This window comes from Vicugna pacos, chromosome 17 (assembly GCF_048564905.1).
Source record: "Vicugna pacos chromosome 17, VicPac4, whole genome shotgun sequence".
NCBI lineage: Eukaryota > Metazoa > Chordata > Mammalia > Artiodactyla > Camelidae > Vicugna > Vicugna pacos.
In genome coordinates this window covers 33506316-33518884 of record NC_133003.1, presented here as the reverse complement: position 1 = coordinate 33518884, position 12569 = coordinate 33506316, and the positions used below count along the sequence as shown (strand labels likewise).

At 42.6% G+C, this 12569-nt stretch overlaps 1 protein-coding gene across 1 annotated transcript in view; it reads left to right on the top strand.

Moving 5' to 3' along the window:
• ADAMTS9 (ADAM metallopeptidase with thrombospondin type 1 motif 9) overlaps window positions 1-12569 on the top strand; it is a 155988-nt gene that overhangs the window by 49442 nt on the left and 93977 nt on the right. The window contains exons 13-16 of the mRNA XM_006196467.4: window positions 4777-4958; window positions 5049-5185; window positions 6696-6813; window positions 7060-7155. Of these exons, the coding sequence (XP_006196529.1) occupies window positions 4777-4958; window positions 5049-5185; window positions 6696-6813; window positions 7060-7155 (533 nt within the window). The remainder of the gene's footprint in view (window positions 1-4776; window positions 4959-5048; window positions 5186-6695; window positions 6814-7059; window positions 7156-12569) is intronic.

Below are 12569 nucleotides of genomic sequence, written 5' to 3'. Positions count from 1 at the left end.
ATGAAAAATCAGGCCAGTTTTTTAGGAGAGCAAAGTATTTCCCTCTTTTCGTGCTTCTATTTTTGCTTTTAAATTAGGAGGTAGGTAAAATTTACAAATAATAGTAAACTGATAGAGTTGAGAAAAAGACAAGCTTGTGAACTACATTATTTCCCCTTTAGGCTTTGACTGTAGCAACTGCTTATGAAATCTTATACAAGAGAGGATAAACATATGTCTAATCTTTTTTTTAATGTATGTCCAATTGATTGTTTTTTATTTCATTTTTTTAATTTTATTTTTGAGAGAAGGTAGTTAGGTTTCTTTATTTATTCACTGGAGGTACTGGGTATTGAACCCAGGACTTCATACATGCTAAGCACCTGCTCTACCACTGAGCTCTTACCCTCACCCTAAACACATGTCTGTTTCATCTAAGAAAACAAGTCTCTCATCTGGCTTTAAAGAATGGCAGCAAAGTTTCGTTGAGGTACTGAGGATGAATTTACAGGTGGTCCCCAACTTACAGTGGTTAGACTTAAGATTTTTTTACTTTACGCTGGTGCAAACGCGATGCTTATTCAGTAGAAAGTGTACTCCAAATTTTGAATTTTGATCTTTTCTCAGGCTGATGACATGCAGTACAGTGCTCTAGTGATCCTGGGCAGTGGGGACCCCCACAACTCCCAGTCGGCCACTCATCATGCCGGTGAACATCTGATACCCCGTGTAACCATTCTGTAGACAACCCTTCTGGTTTTCACTTTCAGTGTAGTGTTTAATCAGTTATAAGAGATAGTCAATACTTGATTATAAAATAAGCTTTGTGTTAGACAATTCTGATCAACTGTAGGCTAGCATAAGTGTTCTGCGCGTGTTAAAGGTACGCTAGCCGAAGCTGCGATGTTCAGTAGGTTAGGTGTATTAAATGCATTTCCAACTCAGGATATTTTCAAAGTGCAATGGGTTTATCAGGACACAACCCCACTGTAAGTTGAGAAAAATCTGTCTTTTGAAATATTGAGAACTGGCTGCTGTGGGAGAGCCATTAACTAATGAATGAGTAGAGATCCAGTCCCATAGACTGCCCCATTTGGCAGGATTATCAATGATCGCCCAGCCCACCACACCTAATCCTTGAATAGCCTTTCCGTGTCCTTCATAATCGATCATTAGACCGCTTAGTACAACCCTCCAAATATAGCAGACACACTACCTTGTCAGGCTGCCTTTTGTATCACTAGAAATCTGTTCCTTTTGCTAACCCCAATTCATTATAAGTAAACATAGATGTTGAGATTTCTGTTCAAATCCATTTGCAGACCAAAGGGTGGAATGAACCTGTGATGATCTTTGCAAAACTTCTGTGGCTTTGGCCATGCAGTATCGCAAGTTTTCTTTGTGCATATTAATAGGCATGTGCTTGAAAGGATTCAGCATGCCTCTGCTGAATATAGTTACTTTTATAGTAATTAATCAGAGGTTTCCATAAGTCATTTCCATCGCTATTTGACAAGCAGTATTTTTAAAGGATCTTAATAATTGGAAAATGTGCTTAGTGTTAATTTTTAAAACTACATTTCCTATAATTTTCATAATTTGGTTATATGAAAATACTCCTGTTCAGCTAAATTATTAAATTATGACCTGAATTTTTCCATGTTGAAAGGTAATTTCAGCTGGCCAAAGCCCTCCCCATTACACAGTATATGCAGATCAGGCAGAAATACTGTTGTCTAGGATATTTTTATAAAAAAGCCATATATTTCTAAAGGGCAAATTTATGCTTATTAATAAAATATCAATTGCCTTTACATAAAATGCAAATAAAGTCAGAGAATGAGTTTTGAAATGAAAAGAGACCTGTCTCAAGAGAGGCAGCATGGGAGAGAGGCCAAGTCAGGGAGACCTGGCTTGGTGTCTCAGCCAGCATATCTCACTTAACCAGCATGTGACCTTGCCAGGTTACTTAACATTTTCTGAGCCCAGTTAAAACAACGATGAGATTGAGAAACAAAGATGCCACTGCCTGTCTCACAGAGTGGCTGTGCACAGTCACTGATGGAGTTTGGAAAGTGACATGGTGCCTTGTATTCTAGAGTAGCTCAGGACTCAGCAGATGTCTTCCATAAAAAGCCAGATAATAAATATTTTAGATTTTATGGATCATAGGATGTCTGTCCCTACTATTGAACTTTGCTGATACAGCGAGAGACGTAAAAGACAACATGTAAAAAGTAGGTGTGGCTGTATTTCAGCAGAATTTTATGTATGGACATGGAAATTTGAATTTCATGTAATTCTTATGTGTCTCAAAGTATTCTTTTTTATTTATTTTTAAATTGTTTCAGAATATGAAAGCCATTCTTAGCTCACTACCCACGTGAAAACAGGCAGTAGGCTGGATTTGGCCCACGAGCTGTCATTTGCAGACCTTTGTAATAGCTAAACATTTACTGTGTGGCTGGCCTTGTTCAAGTGCTTTGAAATCTATTAACTCATTAACCTTCAGTCAGTCCTGTGAAGTAGGTATTAGCATCATCTCCCTTTAACAGATAGGGAAGCTGAGGCTTAGAGAGATTAAGTGATTTGCCTAAAATTGCACTGTGATTAAGAGGCAGGGCTGGGATTCAGACCCTCTGTTTCCCAAGTCCAGATCTTTAACCTTCAGCAATATTGCCTCTTATATGGAGTGCTTTCTATGTGTCTTTTTTTTTATGTCATTTATAAAAATAAATCACAAAATGCTCTTTGCCATCTAATAGTAGTGAAAGCAAACAAAGGGGGAACCTGTTACCATGTGGAAGGAAGCCACCTGCAAGTTATTAACCGTTTGCTGCCCGAAGAACTGCTACACTTGATCAATTTCAAAAGTCAGTTAAGACTCTTTGTATAAGAGAACCAAACGAAAAAAAAAAAATCCGCTTAGAAAAATTTTTATTTTCAAAGGGAAAGAAATACGAGTCACTTGTAAGCAACAGGTCAGTGATCTAATGGATCTGCTATGTTAGTTGGGAAGCTTGAATTCTAGTCCCGTCTCTGCTCTTTTATTAGCCATGTTACCATGGGCAGAGTCCTTAACTTCTCTGAACCTCTGAACCTCTGTCCCTTGGTATAAAAGTACCTCATCTGCCCTACCCTTTGGAAAGATCTGAGTGAGTTTTGGCAAGTCAGGCACACAAGGCAGATACAAATCACGGGCTTCATGGGGAAACGATTGGACAGAAAGCCTGCTGGGTTGTGTGCCGTTTTTTATCCCTAGATGCAGGCTTCCTCGCGACAACTAAAATGAGTATTCATCGGAGTCCATGCTAAGCTCCTCATTTATAACAAGCCTTTCAGGTGCGCAGTGCCATTTCTGTTTACACGTGCAGGATGAAGCTCAGGGCGGCCAGGCAACTCACACCACCTTCTCACTACAGAGCCCATGCTCTTATCCTACCCTGCAAATCTTTGATGGAGAGAGCATGTTTACGACAGCATCTTGGCCAGGCAGCCCTTCCTGAGTCTGGGCACTCTGCAGTACCACTGAGTCTCACCTCACAGTACACGCCGCATCGTAGCTCAGGTTTGGTACTCACAACAGTCTGCTGAGTCAGATCAGATTAGGTTGGGTTGTGCTGACGCATAACATCATAGTAGCTAACATTTTAGAGAAGGCAACTGAAGCTCTGAGAGGCTAAGAACTTTGTGTGAAGACACACAGTGAGGATGGGGCCAAGGTAGGAACCCAGATTCAACTCCAGAGCCTTAACTGCTCTGCTAGACTGCTCCTCATCCTGTGTTGTATGGGCATGGATATATTTCCCGTTCCCCCAAACCCTGAACAAAACCAAACAAAAAACACTTCCTGTGGTCCCAGGTACTCTCAAGGGCTCGTTCTAAAGAACGAAAGGGGGAAATCTTTCAGTTGGAGAGGTGCCCTGAAGTAGCTGTGAAATCTGAGGTGCTGCAGCCCTGGTGGGGTGAGTCCTCTGATGCTGTGATCCTCCCGCTTCCATGACGCTTTTGGCAAGCCATTGACTGCTGGGAGTTGGGCTGTGAAACTGACTCTCTGGGTCACATCTGGAAAATACATAGACAGGGTTGCCTGCTGAGATTAAATTTGCACCATGATGCTTTGCACAGCATACTCCGTGCTCTTGTCACATAAAAGTTAATGAAACAAGCACAGTCTCTCCCTGCTTCTCCTATTAAGTTTGTCAAAATATGAGCACATCTTATTCTGTTTTATTTGTAAAACAAAACAAACAAAATCAATAGTTGTGCAGGGAGAGAGAGACACAGAAGTGAGACAGAAATAATTGGAGATGGAGTGGCGCGAGAGTTAGGATGGTCTCCCTTGAGCGTATCACAGTACAGACAGTAGACAGGATTTGTTCAGAATACTTATCTACTCATCTGGACCCTTCACCTTCTATGTTTTGAAAATTGAACGACCGTGAGTGTTTGGGAGAAAGAAGACAGAAAATGGCTTAATAGATCCCAGGCTTTGTCTTTCAAACTTTAAGTTAGATGCTGTCACATTTTATCCTCAAAACAGCCTTATCAGGAGGGGCCTTCCCATTTTACAGATGGAAGGATTGAGGCTCGTGGAGGGTCAGTGTCTGGCTCAAGGTTATATAGTTACTGGTGGTGAAGGCAGCGTGCAGACCCGGATTTCAGAGCCCTCTCGCTGGCCTCTGTCATTGACCTCTTCACGTTTGCTTCCCTCAAAGACAAGAAGCCACAGACGGGAGAGTGATGCTGGGAGAAATACATTATAATATAGTGGGTGTGTTCTTTACCTTTTCTTAGGCCAAAAAATGGTGGGAAGTACTGTGTAGGGCGTCGGATGAAGTTTAAGTCCTGCAACACGGAGCCATGTCTCAAGCAGAAGCGAGACTTCCGAGACGAGCAGTGTGCCCACTTTGATGGGAAGCATTTCAACATCAACGGTCTGCTTCCGAACGTGCGCTGGGTCCCAAAGTACAGTGGAAGTAAGTGTGTCCAGGGAGGGACCCGCGGTTGGCAGGGTGGTGTGGGGTCCAGGCATGAAAGTCACCTTGCATCGTCTCTGTCCTGCCTAGTTTTGATGAAGGACCGGTGCAAGCTCTTCTGCAGGGTGGCGGGGAACACAGCCTACTATCAGCTCCGTGACAGAGTGGTGGATGGAACTCCGTGTGGCCAGGACACCAATGACATCTGTGTCCAAGGCCTTTGCCGGGTAAGTCCCAGATGGCATTTTCTTCACCATGTTGTCTTGCTGCCGAGCTGTGATGTGTGGCTTCCGTGACAGAACAGCAGCTGCTGGTACCCGTGCCCTATCTCCAGGGCCGTGGCTCTCGAAGCAGGGTCCCCAGACCAGCATCAGCACCACCTAATTCTGATGCATGCCAAAGTGTGAGAACTACTGCCCTGAATTTTTCTGACATTCTCAGCCTCTCTGGGGGTCTACATAGAACCTCCCTGTGACGATCGATTATAATAATTGACACACATACATACTTCTTGACCTTAGCCACAGTGCTTAAGGTTAAACCTAAAAGCTTTCTGGCAGCAAATTTTGTAGATTGAATAGCTCTGCTCCAAAAAGATGCTATGAGGAAGAGCTGGCCTCGCTCAGACTTCTCTTTCTGATTAGACGCACGGTAACTTCTACCAGAGACACACCTGCAAATTATTCTTGGGAAGGAAATCGAGATGCTTCTGGCAGATGCCAAAGCATCAGAGCCCTGATTTCCCGAGGGCTGGCTACCATTGCCCTGTTCTTACCACTCAGAAATCAGTCCTAAGGCAGCCAGGCTCTGAGATGGTGTATTTGTTCCTTGTGGTCAGTCCGAGGCACACAGGGGAGCTCCTCGTGAATAGGATTTGATTGAAGAGCACTTATGCGTTTCCCTACATCCTGACCCACAGCAACAGTGCAGACTTCCTTGAGATTCTATCCTCTGGCAAAACATTGAATTTCTCCTCAAAGCCCAGTTCCTTCAAAGGAATCAAATGGACGGGCATGTGAACTCTGTCCTCCGGGTCTTCTGGTGGTTGCTGAAGTCCTTTTCAGACCTCGTTCTCCACTGCTGCGTTGCATTACGATGGAAGGAATTGAAGAGACCACGTGGAGCCTGAGGCCTCAGACTGGCAGCCTACAGCTGTGCTTTGTCCTTTCATAGCCAGTATTTAAATATGGGGGATTTCACATAAAATCAAATATTCCAGTTCCTCTTGACATATTGGGAAATGTCAACACTGGGCTGCTACTTCTGCATGGCAGCAGTACTCCGGAGTGGACAGCGACTGCTCCCTTAAGATGGGGTGTGAGCTCTTTTATGGGATACAGTCCTTAATCACTCCTTTTGAAAATTTTTTATTCCTGAGCTGTTTTTCTCTTGTGCTCCACTTATTCGTAGACTAGTGCTTCTCAAGCTTTAATCAGGAGGTGAAGTGCTTAAGGGTCATATTAACATGTATGGAAATCTACTCTGACTCATTATATCTGGATGAGACCTGAGATTCTGCATTCTCGACAGCATCAGGGATGCCCATGGCTGCTGGTCCAAGGACCACATTGTCCTATAACAGGGCTGAAGACAATTTGAGTTCCCAACCCTTGCAGGTTTAAAGAAACTTAGCTTTCTTGTCGTTTTGAATGTGCCTCATCCCAGAAAAAAACATTACTGATCATTTTGTCATCTCTATGATACTTACCATTTATTTCAACTTTTTTTTTTTTAAAGCAAGCTGGATGCGATCATGTTTTAAACTCCAAAGCCCGGAGAGATAAATGTGGGGTTTGTGGTGGCGATAATTCTTCGTGCAAAACAGTGGCAGGAACATTTAATACAGTACATTATGGTAAGAATTTGTTCCTAAGAACCGTGAGAAGGAACACCACCGAAGTGTCAACACTGTTAACCACGTGTAATGCATAAAAGTACTAATGCCAAGGGTAAAATCAGTCTTGTTAAGGTACATTACCCATCTGGTTTATAGGGCACCTAAGATCTAAGAATAATATTCCTTTGTTACCACTGTATACTCCATGCTTAGAGAAAGTGAACCATCCTGTGGAATACTCAATTTCTGCTCAACTCTTTTCAGGTTACAATATCGTGGTCCGAATCCCAGCTGGTGCTACCAATATCGATGTGCGGCAGCACAGTTTCTCAGGGAAATCCGAGGATGATAACTACTTAGGTGAGATGGGCGCCCGCTGCCCTTTGCAGGAATTCTGGTTCTCTGGAGCAGTTAGCAGTTGCTGCTTCCCTTCTCCTACCACACATGGAGAATTTTCAGATGTCATGTATTTAAGAAAGAAGTTGATATTAAAACTCATTATTTTATTTCTCCCTCGTCCACTACACCCTTAGGGTATTGATTTAAGAGTCAGATAGTCATACTAGTCAATATCAAGGGACTGACTCTGGGTGTTAGAAAATAAAAAGGCCCCAAATCACATTTTGAAAGTACTTACTTGCCTTGTAAGTTTAGTATAAAATCATTGCTTTCTTTGAGTCTTTTTTAAAGATCTGTCCTTGGGGTAACTGACATGCAAATGTTTTAGGAGAGGTACGACTTGTCTTAACCAATAGCAGATGGGTGTGTTCAGTATTCAGTGTTGCATTATGCCTGGTCATTCCAAAAGGTTCTCTAGTGGCAGTATTTTTCTCACATCATTGCTGATATGGCCCATGTGATTACTTTGTAGATATTCCATCATTCACCGTGCCCAAGCACATGATTAATTCATATCTCTTCCTGTTTCCAAGCCACAACTCACCAACAACCCCGTGGTCATTTTCACCTGTGTGCTCAGCCCAGTCGCACTTCACTTTATCATTCTGTCGAGTTCTATAAGTGATTAGGAAATTCACCCAACCATTTTTAATTAAAAGAAGGACATGGAGGACTACAGTAATGAAAGAAAGGGATTCAGCTGATCACCTTACACAACCAGACTCTTCCTTGCCATGAAAAGGAGCATGACTTGCCCTTAGATCTGGAAGAAATCAAGGCAGTCTTGCTGGGCAGTCAATTTTTAAGAGAAATTGAGTGGACTTTTTTATAATGTCTGGGCATGGATTCTATTTATCCATATGAATATGGCCTCTATAGAGGCTTACCCCAAACATCTGGACATGTTGAGTTAGTACATGAGAATTTGTTGAGTTGAATTAGAACCTGTGTCTGTGTTTTGGAAGGTCTGTGTGAAATCCTTTCTAGATAGGCAATGATCTTTTAGCCACGTGTGCTAATCCAGTGTGATGTTTACACACGACTCTGTTGTAGCATTTTCTGCATATCTCATCCTTCACTCAGTCAGCCACTTATTTAATATGTGCCAGGCACTGTCCTAGAACAGAACAGAACACACACAAAAAAATTTTTTAATCACTATCTTCTTAGAACTTACTTTTTTTTTTAGCAGGAAGGGATTGACAATAAACAGTAACATAATAGATAAGCAAACTGTATACTGTTAGAAGATGATAAGTAAAAATAGAAAAGAGAGCAGCATAAAGGAAAGTGGGGTACTGAGCGGGGGGGGTGTGTTGAAATGTTTGAATTATAGCAAGACATAGCAGATATCTGGGAAAAGAACATTCCAGGCAGAGGAAAAAGCCAGTGCAAAATCTTTGAAAGAAGAATATGTCTGGATTATTCCAAAGATAAAGGGAGGCCAGTGTGGCTGGAGCTGAGTAACACAGAGGAGAGTCCTAAATGAGGTTAAACAGGTATCAGGACCAGATTATATATGGCCATGCAACCATTGGAAGGACTTGAACTCTTCTGAGAGGCAAGGGGAGCTCCTGGAGGCTCTGAACCAAGAAATAAAATGATATAATCATATTTATATTTTCAAAAGAGTACTCTGGCTGTTATGCTGAGATAGATGGGGTCAGGGGGTAGGGTACAGGGTAGAAGCAGGAAGACCCGTTAGGAAGTTACTGCAATAATCCAAGAGAGAGATGCTGGCAGCTTGGCCCCACATGGGAGCATTGGAGTTGGCAGGACATAGTCAAATTCTGTGTATCTTTTGAAGGTGGAGCCATTGTGATTAGTTGATAGGTTGGAAATGGTGTGTGAAGGAAAGGCAGAAGTCTAGGGTGACTCCATGGTTTTGACTTGGGCAACTGAAAGGATGGAGTCACCCTCAGCTGAGATGAAACTTGTTTCTGAGTTATCTGGGTGACCACTGATGGTTTAGGGTCGGAAGCTGTGTCTTTATATCTTGAACTCCTGATATAAAGCCTTCACACGATGTGTCTATGTACATGATGGCTGAATTGTTGAATAACCATTCCTTATGCTGTCTTTACTGGATATCTACCATGTGCTTAATGGAGGTTGGGATTACCATGGAAATATGCAGAATCATCCCTTCTTTTGAAGATGCTAAAGGCTTACTTGGAATCAATTCTCAGTGGTTACATCAGCTTTTCCCCACCCTAGAGATCCAAATGAGTGGTGACTTTATAAAACAATTAACAAAATTCTTGGGGACCCTTTTCAGACTATTTTGGGGGAATCCTACATTTCTTTTTCCACCATTGTGCAAAATGGGTCATTTTCCTTCATGCACTGGGTTATAAATTTGAGCCTGTGACTGCCGTGGCCTTCCTACTACTTCCTAATTAAGTCCAGCAGCATTGCGTGCAGCCTCCTTTATTGGTTAATTTCCTGAAAGCCGAAAGCCACGGTGAGCTGCTCTTTTCTTCTCCTCGAAAAGGAGAAGGATTCTCCACTGTTCTTCTCCTTCTTGGAAAAAGAATCTCCCTCCAGGTAATAGCCTGAGTTCAATTCACCTTCATCAACCAGGTCAAGTGCCTGAACTGGGGAGGGCCTTCTGAGAACCTTAGATTTCTCACTGGAGGTTTCTTAATCTCTTTATAAAGAATGAAAGCAGAATTAGAGCAGATTTATCATCTGGGACAGGCAGTCCGAGGTAGCCATGGCTTTTTCATGGAATATTATGGAAAAGTCACCTGTCGACAAAAAAATAAAAAGGTCCCTCTGGAAGCGAATGAAAAGTGTAAGCAAAGATGGCGGTCACAGTTCACTGAGTGTGAAGGTCAAGACCTCAGAGTCTTTGAACGTTACAGTGGTTTTCTTAACAAGTTAGGTAGAATATGATGTTGTCATCAAATCTGGTGTGTGTAAATGTTTACTCTTGGCCTGAAGGAAGGTGCAGCAAATGCTCTAAGAAGGTTTTAAAACCCACTGTGGAGTCTTGCTTGAGTCCAGTCACAGCTGTTCGATTGCTAAGCAGTCTTCATTCTTATCCCTCCTTTTTTTTTCAAGGTCAATCAAGCCATAGTCTTTTCGCATGTGTTGCTGAAGGAGCAATTTCCAGGAGAGAGGGCCTTTGTAACAACCGAGCTCTGATGGGTGAAATGGGGGGGAAACCAACCCAGGAAATTAGCTCCCTAATCGCATTAGTGGGAGGTTGGGCAGTAGACTGTTGTCTTCAGGAAACTATTTGTTTCACAAGGTACCGAAGCAGAAAGTCTCCCTGTCAAAGGTCGTCCTTTCAACATAGACCCCTCCCTCCTGTTGGGTTAAAGCCAAGTTGCACCCAGTGCCACCATGTTCACATTTCTTTTGGAGGAAAAGTAGCCATTTCCCTGGTACTTATTTGTCTCCAGGACACTTAGTCCTTGATTAATGGTGGCAGGGGGAAGACAGGAATCGATTCAGTTCAAGATAGAGCAGGAACTTCATTCCACCTGATGACTCCTATCTCATTTCCTGCTCACCCTCTACTGGGATAAGGGGCAGGCAGTGAAGGGTGAAATGCTCCCACATCAGCATGAGCATGAGAGGAAACCTGGAGATATTGGAAAGGAGCCTCAGAAAGCACTGAGAAGAGACAGTTGCTCTTTGAATATGAACAGAGCTGGATTATCGCTTAATTTACAGAACTAGCCTTGTGACATCTCATTTCCCTCCGTTTAGTGGAACATCAGCTGGGTAGCTAGCATGCAGCTTCACCTGAAGGAACTGGGTAGTTCTTTTGGCAGCCTATCTTGCCTCACTATGTAAGTCAGACCCACCTTAGGAGGCAGCCTCCCTAGGCCACGCAGACAACCCTGTCTCCAACCAGTGACCTATCGAAACTCCTGCATCTTGCATGGCTGGTGGATCTCACAATGCAGGAGCTGCAGGGGAGGTGAGGTTGTCAGAGGTTTATACTGATGGGGAAACAGTTATTTGGCTTGTCCTGAACGTCAGGTTCAGCCGATCACTCCTTCTTTTGACATCATTGGTTGAGCACCTACTATGGGCTGGGATCTTTCTTTGTGCGTTTTTTTAATGTTCACTTTACTTAAGGAGGCTTACACCGTCTAGCAAAACGAACAACTTAAATTTTTAAAAATCTGCAGCTAAACATACTTAGTTTCAATTTGGACATAAGATAAAGAAAGGATGCCTGAATTCATTCGCTCATTTAATGGATATTTGTTGATCTCCTTCTTGGAAACCTTTAGGGATTATCAGCCTCTGGAGACAGACTTCCATGATTAGAAGCTACTTGGCCTCAGGAAAGTGTTTGAATAATGTCGAAGCATGCTCTTCTCATCCATAAATTAAGCATCTATAAGAATTTGATAAGGAGACAGTACATTTGAAGGCATTTTGATCTGCCAGCTACTGAATCCTACATGCACTATTTTGTTTAATGTTCATAACAATCCTATAAGAAACCCATCATACAGAGGAAGAAACTGAGGCTTAGAGAGGTTGAGTAACTTACCCAAGGTCACACAAACAGAAAGTGGGAAGGATTAAAGTCTTTACTTCACTTTACAGCCTCCATGTAGAAAAATGTATACCTAACCTGGGGCTGAAAATTGAGGTTTATTGGTAGGAGTGAATGGTGATGTTGGAAAGATAAGGTAAGATTTGTAAAGATACAGGAAGTTTCTGCTAAGGAGTTTGAACCATATTCTATAGGTAAGTAGGGACTACCAAAAGATTTTGAGTCAGGAAGAAGCAGCCAAACTTTTGGACTGCCTTTTTTTTTTTTAAGATTATCTTTTTTAAAAGGTTTTTTTTTCCTGTGTTCCTACTTTCTTCCCCACCATGTCAGACGAAAGCATCTTACTCTTCCCTCAGGGCCAAGATGGGGCTTACATGGGTAGGAATTTTGGTAGGCGAAGGACTGGTTTAGGGACCAAATTTGTTGCAGTTAATTCCTGATCCTGCATAGAGTAGCCCTTGTATTAGTATAGTGTTCAACTGAGTGAACTCTGTGAGGTTCCCACGTCCAAAAAAACAAGGACCTGGCTGCACTGAGGCACTGAGACTATTCAGAGTTCATTGCAGCACTCATCAATCTGCACGTAAGGGTATGATACCTACTCTCCCTCAATCCTCTAACCCTCTTCTGTATACACATTGCTCTTGATCTGCATGGTGAAAGACAGTGCATCACCGGCATCCTTGAAAGGTTAGAATCTGGCAAATATTTAATATAACTTGGCTGCTCCTTATCCCACAGCCAAGACAGATGTCATTAAAATGATGCTGTCACGATGCTGTCAGTGAATCCTGCTCTGCGTAGTTTCTTGAGCAGTTGGTACCGAATGATTGACCTTGCTGTCCGGGAT